Source organism: Macaca mulatta, chromosome 7, assembly GCF_049350105.2.
Source record: "Macaca mulatta isolate MMU2019108-1 chromosome 7, T2T-MMU8v2.0, whole genome shotgun sequence".
In the NCBI taxonomy this organism is placed as follows: domain Eukaryota; kingdom Metazoa; phylum Chordata; class Mammalia; order Primates; family Cercopithecidae; genus Macaca; species Macaca mulatta.
The window spans coordinates 90,378,126-90,395,835 of record NC_133412.1 but is presented as its reverse complement, the minus strand read 5'-3'; the positions used below and the strand labels follow the sequence as shown (position 1 = coordinate 90,395,835).

Below are 17,710 nucleotides of genomic sequence, written 5' to 3'. Positions count from 1 at the left end.
TGAACAACAGCCACCTGGGCCAGCCAGGCCCTGGGAATCTCACCCTTCTGCCTCCCAAATCCCATCCTTTCCCCTCACTCTCACTCTCCCCTCCCTCACTCCGCCTCCACCCCACCAGCGTGCCCCTCCACCACGGCCTTTGCACCCCTGTGACCTCTGCCTTGGAAGCCTTTACCCGTGTAGCCACAGGGCTCACTTCCTCCCAGGCTCTGCTCAGATGTCCTCTTCCCAGTGAGGCCTTCCCTGCATCCTGCTGTAAGATAGCAGTCACCCCCACCTACTCCCTGTTCTGCTCACACTGCTTGACTTGTCTCTAAAGCACTTGTGACTATGTGTTACAGTCTCTAATCTCATCTAGTACATTTGTTATATATGCTATGGTGATATATATGGTTCACTGGGCATATATGGTCTGCCCCCCTGAGAATGTAAGCTTCAGAGGGCAGGGACTTTGTTTCACTCACTGCCTACTCATCAGAACCTAGAAGGTGCCTGGCACGTGGGAGGCCCTCAGTAAATCTGCAGCGCCTGGATGGTCAAATGAGCCATTCAGCTGGGACTGGAAAGTGAGAGACAGTTGGCACCATCCAGTACCCATTCAAAGGATCCTCCCAGTGGGCAAAAGCTGTAGACATTGCTCAACAGTGGGATGGCCTAGCACGGCATGATCAGACTTGGTTTGGGGCGGGATTCAGGACTGTTTTTGACTAATGAGGAGGAACTGAGTGGCTGTGAGACCTGGCGGTGCGCAGGTCAAGCTGCTTTGTCAGGTGCTGAACTCTTGAGAGCAAGGAGTTTATGAGGCAGGACAAGAAAGGGCAAAGCCAGTTGGCTCATCCAGAAACCAAGCAGGCGAGATCCCTCAGTATTCCCCAGAGGGCACTGGAAAGCCTATGTGTGTCCTGAGGAAGCATGATTCCCAAGCTGCTCAGCTGCTGTCCAGCGACCTGAGGCCAACAGACGCCTGCTGCATCGGATCATCAGGCTGTCGCGCAGGGAGCTGAAGTTTCATGTTTTATTTTTTGTTTTTATTTTTTGGGGGGACAGAATCTTGCTCTGTCACCCAGGCTGGAGTGCAGTGGTGCGATCTCAGCTCACTGCAGCCTCCACCCGCTGGGTTCAAGCGATTCTCCTGCCTCAGCCTCCTGAGTAGCTGGGATTACAGGCATGTGACACCACACCTGGATAATTTTTTGTATTTTTAGTAGAGATGGGGTTTCACCATGTTGGCCAGGCTGGTCTCGAACTCCTGACCTCAAGTGATCCACCTGCCTCAACCTCCCAAAATGTTTGGATTACAGGCGTGAGCTACTGCCCGGCCTGAGTTGAAGTTTTAGAAGAACACTTTCAGATGCCAAACTCAACAGCCTCTGTCTTCCCACAGCCCACAACTTGCCACTCTCAAGTATCACAGCCATCCCTGGAGGCTCTGGAAAGCAGGGAGGGCCTAGTTCTGGTTAATCAAGCTGGGACTGGTGTGGGGTGGGGGGTTCTTTGTCAATGGCTGTATCAATCCCCTATTGCCACAATGACAAACAACTCCAACATCTCGGTCACTGACAGAAGTGCAGGTGGTAGTGGTGCAGGCTGTCTGTAGGGGCATTCCCTGTACTGGGACTGTTCTCCCTGCAGAGGGTAAGAAGCAAAGAGAATCAGAGCCAAACCGCATAACCACGTTCAGAGCTTCTGCCGGGACGTGGCCAGCATCCTGTTCACTCACACCCTGTCAAAAGAAGCAGGTCCTGTGACAACAGGCAGATATGTAATTCCCTAGATGGAGGCCATGACCAGATAATTCCGTCTGCCGTAGGGGTGTTGATTGCAGAAAGATGTCTGTGCTGAGGAGACCATCCAACCAGAGGACCACTCAAGTCATTCCCTCTGTGCCGATACTCTGAATTATGTCCAAGGTTGACTGAAAATCTTCCCGAGTCTGCCTCCCTCTCTCCCACCACAGGGCAGCAATTCCAGGATCCGGCTGGAAGGCCTTCCGGAGAGGCTGGCCTCTCACCCGAGTCATTCTCTCTCTCTTTCCTCCTGTCTGGCAGGTGGGTAGCAGGTCCGTGGAGCCCCTGCTCGGCGACCTGTGAGAAAGGCTTCCAGCACCGGGAGGTGACCTGCGTGTACCAGCTGCAGAACGGCACACACATCGCTACGCGGCCCCTCTACTGCCCGGGTCCCCGGCCGGCGGCAGTGCAGAGCTGTGAAGGCCAGGACTGCCTGTCCATCTGGGAGGCATCTGAGTGGTCACAGGTGGGTGCCTGGGCTTGCCGCCAGGACTCAGCCACAGGGACTCCAACACGGTGCCACGGTATTGGTGACATTCTGGTGCCTCCCAGCCCTCGCTCGCCCCCAGGTCAGCTCGAAGTTGTGTTATAGCTCATATGTTCTTAATTTCCATCTCAGATAACAGCGTGGCTACAAAAACACAGATACCATGTCTCTCATGATGTACATGTTGACACCACAGTGAAGGACAATTTGATCCCATTTCCTATGAAAATTCCCACATCAAGATAGGACAGACAGATACTGACCGACTTTTTAATTCTCCTTTGAGTGTATTTAACTGTGGTGTGCTCAGGCTGGGAAGGTGGTTTCAAAGGTTTTCCTTTAATCCCCCAGCAGTCTTTGTAGAATACAAGAGTCAGATGCCAGGAGGGACAGCTTTTAGTGTGCAAGTTGGAGTTACAAATGTCATGCCATAAAATGTTTTGGAAAGAAGTGGATTAAGCCTTAAGTCTTAACTTTGAAGGTTGGTCCTGGGAGTACGATTTTATCTTTGGTGATGTCATCCTTCAGGGCTTTGCATTGACTTTGCATTAATGATTTTGACTGTTTGGCTATAAAACTCAAAAAAAAAAAAAAAGCTGAATAAAGGGCAGGCTTCCCTCAGGTCTTCCACCAGAGTAGTCTAGGAAACTCAGAGAGGCTCATCCAAGACACTCTTTAGTGTGGAAAATATTTTTAAAGTTCCCTCTATTGCCAAACAGTTGGAATTATTTTGAATAACAAAGTATTCAGCCCATTTTTAATGAAGGAAAACTCTGCCATTGGCTGCTCTAAAACAAAGGTTAATTTTCAAACAGATTGTGGCATGTATTTGTTTATAGATCTGAATCTTTATCCTACATTTTATGATATTTTAGGAAAGGAAGAGAGTTTGAGATTTTGTTGTTTGATTGTTTTTTTTTCTTTATATATGCTGACATTTGTCAGTTTAACATTAGAGGGATTTTTTTCGGCCGCTTGCTGGCAGAGTTGAGGCAGGTATTCAGCCCCCTCCCCTTTCCAGTACCCTAGGTGAGCCTTTGGGTTTTAATTGCCTAGCTCTCGATCCAAGTAAGATTTGTGCTTTGATCAGATCAAAACTATAAATTTTCCACTCAGTGGTGAAACCCTGTCTCTACTAAATACAAAAAAGTAGCCAAGCATGGTGGTGCACTCCTGTAATCCCACCTACTTGGGAGGTTGAGGCAGGAGAATCACTTGAACCCGGGAGGCAGAGGTTGCAGTGAGCCAAGATTGCTCCATTGCACTCCAGCCTGGGCAACAAGAATGAAACTCTGTCTCAAAAAAAAAAAAAAAAAATTCCACTCAGACTCTTTTTATGGAGGAAAAAAATGCCTCCCCAACAAGCCTGACATCATCAATTATCATTACAGCACTGAAGATCTCTGCATTTGGAAAATGTGAGACAGTGGGAGCAAGATTTAAATAAATTTCTCTGTGCCTGTATCTATGTGCACACCTAATCCTAATCCCGAACGAGCACCACACCAGTCAGCCTAACTCTGGTTTAGCCCAGGCTTGAACAAAACGCTTTCTTCTGAACATTTAACTTGGAATCAAATCATTCCCCACGGGAAGCTCGCGAAGCTAGTACTTCTGCCGCTTCCCAAGTACTGAAGTCCCAGAGTGAGTCTGTCTTCCGCTGGAAGCAAATGGGTTTCAGTTCCTTGAGGGAGAGTTTTTGTCGACGTGCTCACTTTTATCCAACCAGCTGTGTTGATTGCTCTCACTACCTACCCCCAGCTTCTTCCCGACTTTATTAGAAGAAGGATCAAATATCCAGAGGGAAGGAAAAGGTAGTGAGTTTCTCCTGTCCTCAGCTTGCAGACCCCGCCCGTGATGGAAAGCAGAGAGACTGAAGGGCACCCTCCTAGGCCCCTTTGGAGCTGGAGCTGACCTCAGCAGCCTGTGGCACAGCTTAGACAAAGGCTTCAGAAAGAATAGGTTGCTGGTCAGAGTTTGGTTAAGGGTCAGGGTTTGATTAAGAAATAGGCTGGATGTTCAGAGCTTGAAATTCAAGGGGAAGAGGCGAGGAATGCAAAGTAAAGACCAGGCAACAGTGAACTTAGGCAGAAATGGTGCATGGGCTCCTGGTTGCAGAGGAGCAAGTTGTGTGGGTGCTGGTGCCAGGGGTAGCCCACAAGTCACACAGTGAGGACAGAGTTGCTGAAATGGTCAGGAAACCTTGCCACACAGAGAAGCAAAGGGTAGCCCTCCAGTGCAGTGCCCCGGGGCTCCTGCATGCAAAGCCCACCGTGGACTGACCCCTGGCATCTGAGGACCCTTTAAACCAGCTCCACACTCCACACACAGCAACTCTCTCCACTCCCTGAAGGGGACATTGCAGCCAGTTCTGAAGCATGTGTATTTCAAACCAGCCTAAATTAGCCTTGAAAGAAAACCTCATAGGATCTTTAGACAAAGAGCTTAATTGAATTCATAAGAAAGAGAGGCTGGGCGTGGTGGCTCACACCTGTAATCCCAGCACTTTGGGAGGCCAAGGCGGGTGGATCATGAGGTCAGGAGATCGAGAGCATCCTGGCCAACATGGTGAAATCCGATCTCTACTAAAAATACAAAAATCAGCCAGGCGTGGTGGCATGTGCCTGTAGTCCCAGCTACTCAGGAGGCTGAGGCAGGAGAATTGCTTGAACCCAGGAGCTTGCAGTGAGCCAAGATTGCACCACTGCACTCCAGCCTGAGTGACAGAGTGAGACTATCTCAAAAAAAAAATAAGAGAGAAAGCTAGATCATATTTTTGGATAAATGTTAATAACAAATATCAGGATTAACATTTGTCCTTTATGTACCTTTTTTCCAGTGGACACAGTGGGATTTTTTTTTTCTTTAGAGATGGGGGTCTCTATGTTGCCCAGGCTGGTCTTGAACTCCTGGCCTCAAGTGAGCCTCCCACTTCAGCCTCCCAAAGTGCTGGAATTATGAGTGTGAACTACTGAATTTGGCCTAGAACTTTTTAAAGTTGAGTTTGTTATAACTCAAGAAAGTCACTGCTGTAGCCTGCCATATTTTTGGTAAAGTGAGCAAGTATGAAACCGCCTTAGCAGAATCCAGCCTTCTGCACACCATCTTTCCAAGTTATGTGTTTACGCCTGTGTCAGGGACAGGGCTCCCAGGGCCAAGTTGTTTGTGAGTTTTGTCCTCCTGAGGCTATGGGTCAGCTCTGCCTGGGCTTCCTTCTGCTTTGCTTTTGGAGATGGTAAGTGCTCTTGCCAGCCCAGGCACCGTCCCTCCCCAAGATCTGTGGTGGGCATGTCAGGAACAGGCTCCAGATGCACCCCAGAGCACCCATCTGCTGTGCTGACACCCTGTCACGCCCTCTGTCTCTTCACACCTTCTTGCTGCTGGGAATCCTGAACTCTGGAGGGCGTGCACATCATTCATCACCCACAGGCCCTGCCCAGGTCCCCTCCCCACTGCCCCTTGCCAGGTCTCCCGAAAGTAAGTAAACTACCACAGGGGACATGCCTCTGTCACCATTCTTGGTGTCTGCGTTAAAACATTCACTGGAGCTCTCTGCGAAGGCTTTCCACCTGCCTCACGAGAAAGTCACCTGCGGTTTTTCCTTCCTTCTGCCTCCTCCTTGTCCTGGCTGGATCGAGGTCTTTGTCCCAGGCTGGCCCAAGCAAAGCACGTGCACCTGGAGGCCATCTGGGAAGATCTGGGGCCTGGGACTCAGCTTCAGGGCCTCACCTTGCTCCAGCTGGGCCCTGTTCCCTGCAGCACTCATGGCTCCATCACACCCCTGCCCTTTGAGCTCATGTATTGCCTTAAGCTTTTGGACCTGACAAGTGGCCGCTGAATTCCACTCCCCTCATGTGACCTCACGAGTACCCCAGGTTCTTCCCACTCCTGATTCCTGGGTCCCTTCCCCAACACTGGCCACTTGGCTGGTGCCCCAGCTGGGACCATGTGCATAAGACCCTGTAGACCACGAGCTTTTTGAGGACAGAAGTGTGGGTTTTCGTCTTTGCATCATCCCACACCTGGCACCTCGGAGGGAGTTAATAGCTGCTGATGGACTTGAATCAAATTGAAACTGGATTAAATATTCGAATGGTGTCTTGCAGTGTTCTGCCAACTGTGGAAAAGGGGTGCGGAAACGGACTGTGGCGTGCACCAACTCACAAGGGAAATGCGATGCCTCCACCAGGCCGAGAGCCGAGGAGGCCTGCGAGGACTACTCAGGCTGCTATGAGTGGAAAACCGGGGACTGGTCTACGGTGAGAGCAGCCTGCTGGCATTTCTCTCTGTGCCGCAGTGCAGGGGGCTTGAGGGTCGGGAGCTCAGCTCTTGTGATGGTTCCAATTCCACACGGCAGTCCCAGCGTAACTAGGCACATTCACTTTCCTTCCACCCGCTGCCACTACCCAAGACCCCATGTGCTTCCTCCCCTGCTTTTCCCACAGGCCGCACCAGCACTGCCCCTTCTGGCTCACTGGGAGAACCCCACTGCTTCACATGCATGCAGAAGGAACCCAAACGCAGCCCAAGGCAGGACACCCGTGCCCTGGATGCCAGGCTTGCCATGCTGTGCAGTGGGCCGGCAGGCCCCAGCCTCCTGCCATGGGGACACTTGGGGCAAACATCACTTCCATTCACTCCCAGGACCCCTGGGCAAGGGCCTGGAGATGCAGGGACAGACAGGGCAGGGGGCCTTGAGGTGGGAGCAGGGAGGGGTATCACAGAGCTGCAGGGTCAGCACTCTGAAGACCAAGGGTGAATAAAGGGCCATTGAAGGTTTCTCCAAGTAAAAAAATGATTTGTTGTTTAACCCCTCTTTTTCATTCATCTGATACATTTGAATGATTCCTGTTTTCTGGGGACCAAGGTGAGCACCACTGCCACCTGTAAGAACCTTCTAGTGGGTTTTCTTGAGAGTCTTTTCACAAAATCTGTACCACGCTTCCTGTAAGCATAGACCGTGTTTGTCTTTCTGTATGGTCTTAGCAACTGGAAAACTCCTGCTTGCTTCTCCTGATATCTCTTCACTCAAAGATTGCAAACTGCTGACCTAGAGCCATTGGTTTTTGCTCAGCCTACACAGTATCTTAAACATGTTGGAATTAGTGGCTAGCATTTTTTCCCAACATTTTAATGCATATTCTAATCACATGATTGACTGCCAATATGTTCCGTGTGTGAAAAAAACGTTTACTTGAGCTGAATGTTCATTATCTTCACTTTAGACAGTTTTTTTAATTATACTTTAAGTTCTGAGGTACATAGCAGAATGTGCAGGTTTGTTACATAAGTATACATGTGCCATGGTGGTTTGCTGCACCCATCAACCCGTCATCTAGGTTTTAAGTCCCGTATGCATTAGGTATTTGTCCTAATGTTCTCCTTTCCCTAGTCCCCCATCCCCCAACAGGCCCTGGTGTGTGATGTTCCCCTCCCTGTGTCCACGTTTTCCCGTTGTTCGACTCCCACTTATGAGTGAGAACATGCAGTGTTTGATTTTCTGTTCCTGTGTTAGTTTGCTGAGGATGATGGTTTCCAGCTTCATCCATGTCCCTGCAAAGGACATGAACTAATTCTTTTTTGTGGCTACATAGTATTCCATGGTATATGTGTGCCAGCTACATTTTCTTTACCCAGTCTATCATTGATGGGCATTTGGGTTGATTCCACCTCTTTGCTATTGTGAACAGTCCCACAGTAAACATACATGTGCATGTGTCTTTATAGTAGAATGATTTATAATCCTTTGGGGATATACCCAGTAAAGGGATTGCTGGGTCAAATGGTATTTCTGGTTCTAGATCCTTAAGGAATCACCACACTGTCTTCCACAATGGTTGAACTAATTTACAGTCCCACCAACAGTGTAAAAGCGTTCCTGTTTCTCCACATCCTCTCCAGCATGTTGTTTTCTGATTTTATGATGATCACCTTTCTAACTGGCTTGAGATGATATCTCATTGTGGTTTTGATTTGCATTTCTCTAATGACCAGTGATGATGAGCTTTTTTTTCATGTTTATTGGCTGCATAAATGTCTTCTTTTGAGAAGTGTCTGTTCATATCCTTTGCCTACTTTTTGATGGGGTTGTTTGTTTTTTTCTTGTAAATTTGTTTAAGGTTCTTTGTAGATTCTAGATATTAGCCCTTTGTCATATGGATAGATTGCAAATTTTTTTCCCATTCTGTAGGTTACCTGTTCACTCTGATGCTAGTTTTGTTTTGCTGTGCAGAAGCTCTTTAGTTTAATTAGATCCCATTTGTCAATTTTGGTTTTTGTTGTCATTGCTTTTGGTGTTTTAATCATGAAGTCTTTGCCCATGCCTATGTCCTGAGTGGTATTGCCTAAGTTTTCTTCCAGGGTTATTATGATTTTAGGTCTTAGGTTTAAATCTTTAATCCATCTTGAGTTATTTTTTGTATAAGGTGTAAGGAAGGGATCCAGTTTCAGCTTTCTGCATGTGGCTAGCCAGTTTTCCCAACACCATTTATTAAATAGGGAATTCTTTCCCCATTGCTTGTTTTTGTCAGGTTTATCAGAGATCAGATGGTTGTAGATGTGCGGTGTTATTTCTGAAATTTCACCTGAACATTCAGGTTTTGGCTTTGCTATGAAAATGTGGCAACATGGCTCAGGCAGGTAATTTTGCTTCTGCCTCTGCTTTACGAAAGGAAAAATGGTTTTTCCATCGGAAGGCAAAACTTACCGGAATCTGATCCCTGCAGAAATGCTACCACCTTCCCATCAGCCCAAGTCAGAACACAAATTTCTCCAAACTCTTTGAGTAAAAAAAAAAAAAAAAAGCCAAATTTCCCAATTCCCTGTTTGCCTGGTAGTGCTAAGGTGCACTATTATTCTGGATAACAGTGATTTTGAGAAGGACCTAAAACACCTCCTTCCTATTTACTCCCTGATCAAAACATCTGACCAGGGCAACAGAACTGAGCCTGTCAGTCCAGTGTCCCCAAAACCAAACAGGGATGCCACACAGTTACTTGGATGTTAATAAAGCTTAATATGGAGCTGCCAGGATGTATCTTACGCTGGCAGAGAAACTTAACTTCAAAGCTCTCACAAAAGATACATGTGCTTTGGCTGGGCATCATGGCTCACACCTGTAGTCCCAGCACTTTGGGAGACCAAGGCAGGAGGATTGCTTGAACCCAGAAGTTCAAGATCAGCCTGGGCAACATAGGGAGACTGTGTCTCTACAAAATAAATAAACAAACAAAAATAAAAATAAAAATAAAAAAAATAGCCGGGCATGGTGACACATGTCCGTAGTCTTAGCTACTTAGGAGGCTGAGGCAGGAGGATCACTTGAGCCAGGGAAGTCAAGGCTACAGTGAGCCATTATTACACCACTGCACTCCAGCTCAGTCAAGAGAGCGAAACCCCATCAAGAAAGAAAGAAAGAGAGAAAGAGAGAGGGAAGGAAGGAAGGGAGGGAGGGAGGAAGGAAGGAAGGCCTTCGAGCCATGAGGACTCGAACTCATGCAATAGAGACATTAAGGGACTGAATGACAGCTCTGACTCTCCACTTACGTGCCTTAACCTCTCTGACCCCTTGGTCTCTTTATCTCTGAAATGGGAATCATAAACACTGGCCCTGCCTGTTTCTCAGAGATGCTTAGAGGTTTCAGAATGTTAATATATGTGTCTAAGCACTTTGACCACTAAACCCATTTGATTTCATTGCCCAAAATCCGCCACCCAAAGGTCACAGGGTTTTGGGGCACAATCCCCAGGGTTGTAACCCATTCCAATCTGACTTAACCTTGTCTTATCAGTAGGGCTTCCAGCCTTTTATAGACAACACTGAGAAATTCTCTATCCAAGCACATCCAGACCTAGCTTGAAAAAGGTCACTGATTCTAGCCCAGAGACATATAGGTGAGCTATCAAAAGACTAGGTTCTGATCCATAAGTAGCACGTTGGCAAATGTGCAGGATCATCTAAAGAATTGATGATTACCTTACACCTACATGGTTACAGAGAGTCCAGAAGATGTAGAAGCGGACCTGCCTAACAGTAACAGGCAGAATAACATTGGACACTAAGTGTTCAGATGTGTACTGGAATAAAGCTGTCATTGTCATCAGCGAATTGGAAGGGTCCTAGCAAGCACGCCCTAAATGTAGCCTGTACTATTGTTGGCGCCTGTGCCCACAGGGGTCCGGGGCAGGAGCGGAGGCAAGAAGTGGTCAGTTCTAGGCCTGGGCCACACCTGCCCATCTGGGATTGGAGTGCCTAGCACTACCTTCCTTTTTGTGGGGTACCCCTGTGCCTCATGTCACTGGTCCCCTCTAGCCAAGGTTGTCACCCCTGCTGCACAGAAGAGGGAATGGAGGCTCAGAGCAGTTACCTGCCTCGCCCACACCCCGGCAGAGTCCAAGCTCCTGGACCCAGTTCAGTGTTCAGGCTGTTTGGTGGAAAAAGTAAGAAGGGATTGGGTAGGAACCATGATGGCGCCTTTAAGCTGAGGGGCATCTTGTAGATGGTTCTTGGGCTGCAGGGCTTGGCTCTCCTCAGCATGACCATTCTGGTTCTGAGGACTAGCTGGACACTTTTGCTTTCTTAAGTACCTTGACCTTCCTGGTACGAGGAGCCACAAAACCACCAAAGGATGGACAGGAATAACACTCAGCAGTCCTGCCCGGGACCTGGTGCTCATGCATCGCGTGGCTCACTCAGCCCATGAGCCTTCCCTCGTCTGCTGTTTGGGGTCCCTCCCTGGCCAAGGACACTGCAAGTTTCCCCAGACAGGACCTTCAGCCTTCCGGGAATGCCTGTCAGGTAAGATGAAGCCTTTTGCCTGGCCATCCTCTCTTCACCAGCCATGCTGTGAATAACACTTCCAGGCTTTCAGAAGAGTGAGGGGTTGGAGTCACTGTGCCCACTTTTGCCATAGCCCGTTTGACAAGCTGTCACTGCAGTAAGAACAAGAGGGATTTGTGGGATGTGAGGGCCTCGGTGACATCTTGGTTGCGGTATTAATCTACTTTGCATTGCTGTAAAGGAATGCCTAAGACTAGATCATTGATAAAGAGGTTTATTTGACTTATGGTTCCGCAGACTGTATAGGAAGCACAGTGCTGGCATCTGCTTCTGGGGAGGCCTCAGGAGGCTTTTACTTGCAGCAGAAGGTGGAGCTGGCATGTCACATGGTGAAAGAGGGAGCGAGAGAGAGAGAGGGTGGAGGCCCCAGACTTTTTTTTAACAACCAGCTCTTGGTGAACTAACAGAGCGAGAACTCGCTTATGACCATGGGAAGGACAGCAAGCCATTCCTGAGGGACCCACGCCCGTGACCCAAACACCTCCCACCAGGCCCCACCCCAACACTGGGGGACACATTTCAGCATGAGACTTGGAGGGCACAGACACCCAAACTGTGTCAGCCACTGTCTGGAGCTGGCATCAGATGGCATCCGATTGTGTGCACCAGGCTGTTATGAAGAGGGCTTAGCAAGGGTCCCCAGCCAAAGCCAGAGCCTGAGCCTGAGGCTGAGCTGGGGGAAGCAAAGCAGAGAGGGCCCGCAGGGACATTAAACTGGAGTTGGCACCGTGTGTGTGTGTGTGGTGTACCAGGAGCATGCTGGTGGGGGCTGCATAGACATGAACCAAGAGACCCCGACCCCAACTGTCAACCTCACCACCCTCCCTCCTGCTGCCATCACCTGGGAGAGTTGGGGGCTGGGCACCCGCCACACCACCTGCCCCTCTGTACCCTCCCCCCAGGTAGAGAAACTTGCCCATTTTTCCCTCTCTGCCTTCTCTGGAGAAGTGGGAAGAATACATTTCCCCAGGGTGGTGGTGGGGAGCCCATGTCCTCAGTCCCTGGAGACCAGACCTTTCTAATTAGATTCCACGGGATGAGGCTTCCCCAGCGTTTTTGTCTGATTTGAACTGTTTGGGTTTGCCGTATGGTTTATGTGTCATCTTTGCTGTCCAGCTTGCAGATGGTGCCTAGGTTGCACCCATGGGTTCCACTGCATTTTTAAACCAGTCACCCAGGGCTTCCTTCCTGTAACGAGCCACCAAACCTCGTCATGTGCTGGCATTTGAAGGCAGCAGACAAATTGCCCAAAAGGAAAGCAGAGAGAAGGCGGAACGCTCTCCATGTATCACTGTATCTGTGGAAGGTTGTTCATGTAACCAGTTGTTCCAGTTTCTATTTCTTGTCCAGTTTCTAGCTCTTGGGAGGCAAACACTGCCACGTGTTTGCAGCGTGCTGGGCTAAGCAGGTGTTCCCCTCACTATGTCGCAATAGAGGGAGCTCAAAAGGTGAATCTTTCAGCAGATGGAAGCTTTGATATCCCCATCCAAGCAGTCTCCTCTCACTTCACCCCAAGGTGCTGTTGAGAAAGATGAGACTGTTTCCAAGGAGGTGAGGAACGGGCCAGTCCAAGAGCATGCTGCAGGTGCTAGCTGGGAGAGGACGCCCAGGGATGGCTGAGCACTCCTGCCACTCAGAGCCTTGGGGAGGCAGGCAGGCCCCTAGGGAAGATGGGGCCCCTCTCTTCCTGCCCCTACCCCTCATCCTGACCTCGGCCAGCAGCAAAACCCTAACCGGGGTCATGTGTGAGGGACACAAGTCATGTTCCCATCCCTGCCTAGAGCACTCCTATCGCTCTGGTATGTTTGAAAAATGACCTGCAGCTGCCTTCCCACCCGGGATAGTAGCTCTTTCCAGAAAACAATGCCGATCATTGTTTTCACCCACTGAATGCCGGGTCTATGTATTCCACTCCGGGGGTGGCGGGCCCTTAAAATGGGGGAGGAGGAAATCTCATTTCTTTCTAGATGGCATGACTTCTGAGCATTCATCACCACTGAAATGATGGGATGTTTCCAATGAAAAACACATTCTGGAGGGATTATAATGGATGATGTTTTTAAAGAAAACCATGACTTAATAGACCAAGGGAAGAGAACGGTGTTCCCTTATACTGAAAAGAAGAAAGTGGTCGTTGAGCCCCTGGTGCCAGTGGAGGGGACTGATCTGACTTGCAAGGCCTCTGAGCACCCTGACAGCCTAAGGCAGCCTTCTTTCTGTCTGTAATGTGGAGATAACAGTGCCTCTCAGAGGCCTTTCGAGTCAAATGATGCAGTACATGTTCAAGGATCTGTGTGCTCTGAGCCCTAGGAGGAAGTCAGGGAGAACCAGTCTGAGGTCGAGTTCATGTGTATTTTGCTATGTCGTTGTGCTCCCCGGAAACCCAGCTGTTAGATACCTCTCTATGTTCTAGGCAGGGAGATACAGGCTCGAGTTCCATAACCTTAGCAGTGTGTCACGCAAGAGGGTAGTTACAGACAGTTTTCAATGTGGACACACCATCTCTGAGGCCCGCACTTGTTTGGTGTGGCCTGACCCACCCGCCTCACCCCAGCCGGCAAGGCCTGCCTGCCCAGCTGTGGCCCCCAGTTGCTGTGGGCATGTGGCCAAGTCACTTCAGTTCAGCCGACATTTCTGGAGCTGCTGTTCTGTGCCAGACCCTGTGCTGGTGGTACAAGAGTGGACAGTGACTCTTGCCTAAAGGGAGACAGACAAGGAGCTGGCTATAGTGTCCCATGCTAAGTCCCACTGAGTGGGTATGCAGTCAGCACTGTGGGATCCAGACAGCCCCTGCCTGGGGAGCCACACCTGGGGGTGGGTGCAGGTAGAGGGTAAGACAACTTTTATTGGGATCAGTGACATTGGCCCGTGACATTTGCTGTTGCTTTAGAATTTACAAAGCACCTTCACTCAGGGTATGTCATTGGACCCTCACCCGTCAGTCCCTGTTTTACAGATGAGCAAGCTGAGGCTCAGAGTGGTGATATGGCTTTCTTCACAAAGTCACACAACTAGAAAATGGCAGGGCTGGTAACCCACCTTGGCTTAAAGTGCAAGATCATGTCGGAGGCTTAGATTCCGAATTTGAAACCAGAAGGAGCTGAGTCTAAGATGCTCATGTGCTCGTTATTAAATCAAGTATCTGTCTGCTCTCTCCTCAGCCCACCACGCCCATCACAATCTGCTCCCCCAAAGGCTTTGAGTCAATCATTTACACTGTAATGTAAATCTGTTATCCCTCTAGGAGATCCTGCATGTTTAGCCTCCCCTTAATTGTGAAATTAAAAGTTGAGTCCTTATTGAAGAATATGTGAGCATCAAAACTCAAGTGCACAAGGCACTGGGGACCCTGGGGCCCTTTTCTGGGACATGTGAAACTGTGCCATGGCAGCAGCCAGCACTCTGCATCCAGATCAAGAGAGGTAGATCCTCCATTTGCCATCACTCCTAGGAATGTGAGCAGCCAGTGAAAGGCAGTGACCGAAACTCAGTGCTTTTCTGGGCAGGGGCAAAAAGGAGTGGGGACAGACACTTCCTTAGTGTGGAACACTGTGTGTGAGTCCACAGAGCCCGCCATCGAGCCATCTGTGCTTTACAGAAGCACAGTTGGGAAGAAGTTCGAGACCCAGACCATGCTCAGATGAGAGCAGTGAGCTTGCTGAAGAGCAGTGAGGTCCCAGGAAATTGCCAGGAGGGGTGGCTGCAGGGAAGTGAGGTGGGCCACAGGGCCATGCTGAATGGTCCAAAGGCCAGTGCCTCCATCTCCTGGGCCCCGCGCCATCCCTCCATTTGCTCAGTGTCCCTTGTCAAAGCAGCCGCCTTTGCAGGGAGTGAGAGATCAGAGAGTGGGGGAGCCTGGTCACCCCCCCCCCGTCTCCACCACACTCTAGATTCTAATCACTGCCTGCATGTGGCTAGTAAGTCAAAAGCCATCATCCCTAAGTAGTGCTTTTTTGTCATTGACCTCAGAGCAGCGCAGGTGGTTAAGACAACACAGGTTCACAACCCAGCCCCGCTGCTGTCCCCGTCTCACCTTGTGTGGGCATCATCCGCCATCAGATGAGTTTGGGGGTAGCCCTCATAGGGCTGATTGAGGAGTGAATGGCATCCAAGTATAGCATTCACCCCAGTGAAATGCCCAGTAGGGGCTTTTGATCATCACCATTTTCACAATCACCATCTGGGGCAGTCGTCAGCCTCGTCTCTCATCAGAATCTCATTTCTTATATGGGCCTGTAAAATGTTTATGTATTCGAAGAACCATCCATCGAGTGTAGCTCAGGCCCCATAAATGGTGCGTGCTGTGGTTGAGTACCCACACGTGATGGCGGCATGCCCTGGGGCAGCTGTCTCGCTGCAACTTTCGCAGTGGGTGATGGGAAGCAAATTTGCCCACAGGGAACAGCTCCAGCCCCGGGAAAGAGGATGAGAGCTGTCCCGTGGTCTCCTCTGCGCTTCAGTCCCCAAGAGCTCTGGAGGCGACCCGGCCCCTGCAGGCCATCGGGGGTCACCTCAGCCTCCTGGTTCCCTGGCTAGAAGGTCCCAGCCACAATGTGCAGGTCAGCAGGCTGCGAATTCGGAGGAATGAGGGACACCTGAAGCTGAGACTGCCCGGAAGAAAGCAGGTGTCGCAGGGGGAGTGGGAGGGGGTGTGTGTCTATGAAAGCATTTCCTGTTTCTCAGCGATGGCACAGGGAGTGGGGATTTTCACTGTCGTTTAACACTGCTATTTCAGGTTTCAACTGCTTCTGAGGTTTTCCTTGCTCATGCCAAGTCTCGGGGGGAAATCTGTTCAAAATGCTTTTGAAGAGCTTTTGACATTTCCCCAGCCAAGCACCTTTTCAGTAGAAAATGCAGTTACTGTCAGGATTCTGTCTCTCTTTCTTTGCTATCCAAAACCAGCCTGAGGCAGGCTGGCCCCTCAGAGACTCACTCAGTGGGGATGGGGGTGCATTCACTGTGCTTTGAGAGTTCAGCCTTACATGATTTCACCCCATCCTGGGCTTGTGCTCACCCCAAAGCCAGTGGGGGGAGCCAGTGGGGGGCAGCCCTGCCTGGGCCACTCTGCAGGAACCACAGCCCAGGCGTGTAGTTGACATTCCTGGAGTGTTTTCCTCTTCCTGAGAGCTTTACAGCCTCCTCTGGCTAATTCTCAAAACATCCTGTTGGGATCTGGTGTTATTTACAGTTGTGATTTTACAGCTGGGAGAAGCTGCGAGAAGGGAATCCTGCTGTGGGGAAGGATGTCATCAGGGTAGGGGTGATGGAGACCTGGTTCCTCCCTGTCGGGGGTGGTGCGGGCAGGTGGGAGGCAGGGGCAGGCTAGCCGTGTGGCTTGGGAAGACTCACATGGACACTCTGAAACCTCACATTCTGCCTTTCTGAAAGGTGGTGCCGCATCCCTAGCAGACACCACTTATTGAGCACCTACTGTGTTCTGAGCTCTGGCCACAGCAGCTGTCAGTGTGAGGATGAACAAGCTCGTACATAAGCCCGGTGCCCTGTACACAGCAGACAGGCAGGAGGTGGGCCCTGCTGCGATGGCGACTGCCGTTTCTATTATTATTAAAGAAGCTAGTAACGCTTGCACAGTGTCTCACTATCACGTTGGTCTGGGGAACCTAACATCTTTTCTCTTTTTGCTGGAAACTCTACCTAAAGGGAAATCTCTTTTTCACAGTAACTTCATGAAATAATTTGCACAAAAAAGCACATGAGTAAATCCAAATTGAACCTCTTCCCTTTGTTGCCGTGAACCTTTTGCCCTTTGCGCATCAACAATTTTGTTACTGTTTTTCCGGTGACACCCCCTCCCTGCCTGGGAAGGGTGGTGGGCGGATGCGGAGGCTGCCTCTCCACCAGGTGGCCAGCTCAGATGCACGGCTGTGGGCACCTGCTGGGGTGGGGGCTCCACTCACTTCAGGTTTCCTGGCAAGGAGCTTTTCGGTTAAATTTATTGCTGCCTCCATTTCTGTCTCAGTTACCTGAGTCTTGGGAAGCCACATGAAATGTGGATGTGATGAGCCCCTTGACAAAAGGACTGTCAGTGAGAGCTTCAAACAAGACCAGATATGTTTTTTATAGATCTGTTTGCTTGGATTATTAAAGCCTAAAAAATGGCTTCACAGCGATGCTTGGGGCAAGTTTGATGCTATCAGGAGACACTGCAGTCTCCTCACTGTTCAATTAAAGCTGAAGCCTCAGGGGAGGCCAACAGAGAAGGAATTCACCCCATGTGCCTGTTATCCTTCCCACCACCGCCCAGCTCAGGTTACGAGGATGTCCTTCAACAGCAACCCCTTCAGATCTGTCTGGAATCATGTTTGTCTTCAGGACCAAAACAGCCTCTAATTGTGCTCCCCGAGGTCTGGCTGCCAGATCAACTCAGGGAGCCAGGCAGACAGGGCTGTCTGCACCTGCCTGTGGAGGGCCTGGTGACCTAAGGGCAGCCCAGGGAGTGCTAAGGGAGTGGGCCAGGTGACGCAGTGTGCCTTGCTGGGCTCCAGGAGCTCCCTGGCCAGCTGTCTGTGCTGTTGGCCGTGCATTTGCTGTTGAGAATAATAACAGCAGGATTTGTTGAGCTCCACTCTGAGACCC

The 17,710-nt window shown here is 50.0% G+C and overlaps 1 protein-coding gene across 4 annotated transcripts in view; it reads left to right on the top strand.

The window, feature by feature from the left end:
- ADAMTS17 (ADAM metallopeptidase with thrombospondin type 1 motif 17) overlaps positions 1-17,710 on the top strand; it is a 362,991-nt gene that overhangs the window by 333,207 nt on the left and 12,074 nt on the right. For 2 of the 4 annotated variants that reach the window (XM_077940459.1, XM_077940458.1), the window contains 2 exons: positions 2,049-2,253; positions 6,381-6,533. In XM_077940459.1, the coding sequence (XP_077796585.1) occupies positions 2,049-2,253; positions 6,381-6,533 (358 nt within the window). Of the gene's footprint in view, positions 1-2,048; positions 2,254-6,380; positions 7,993-17,710 lie in introns of those variants that run through there. The other 2 variants (XM_077940457.1, XM_077940456.1) reach the window with 1 other exon arrangement.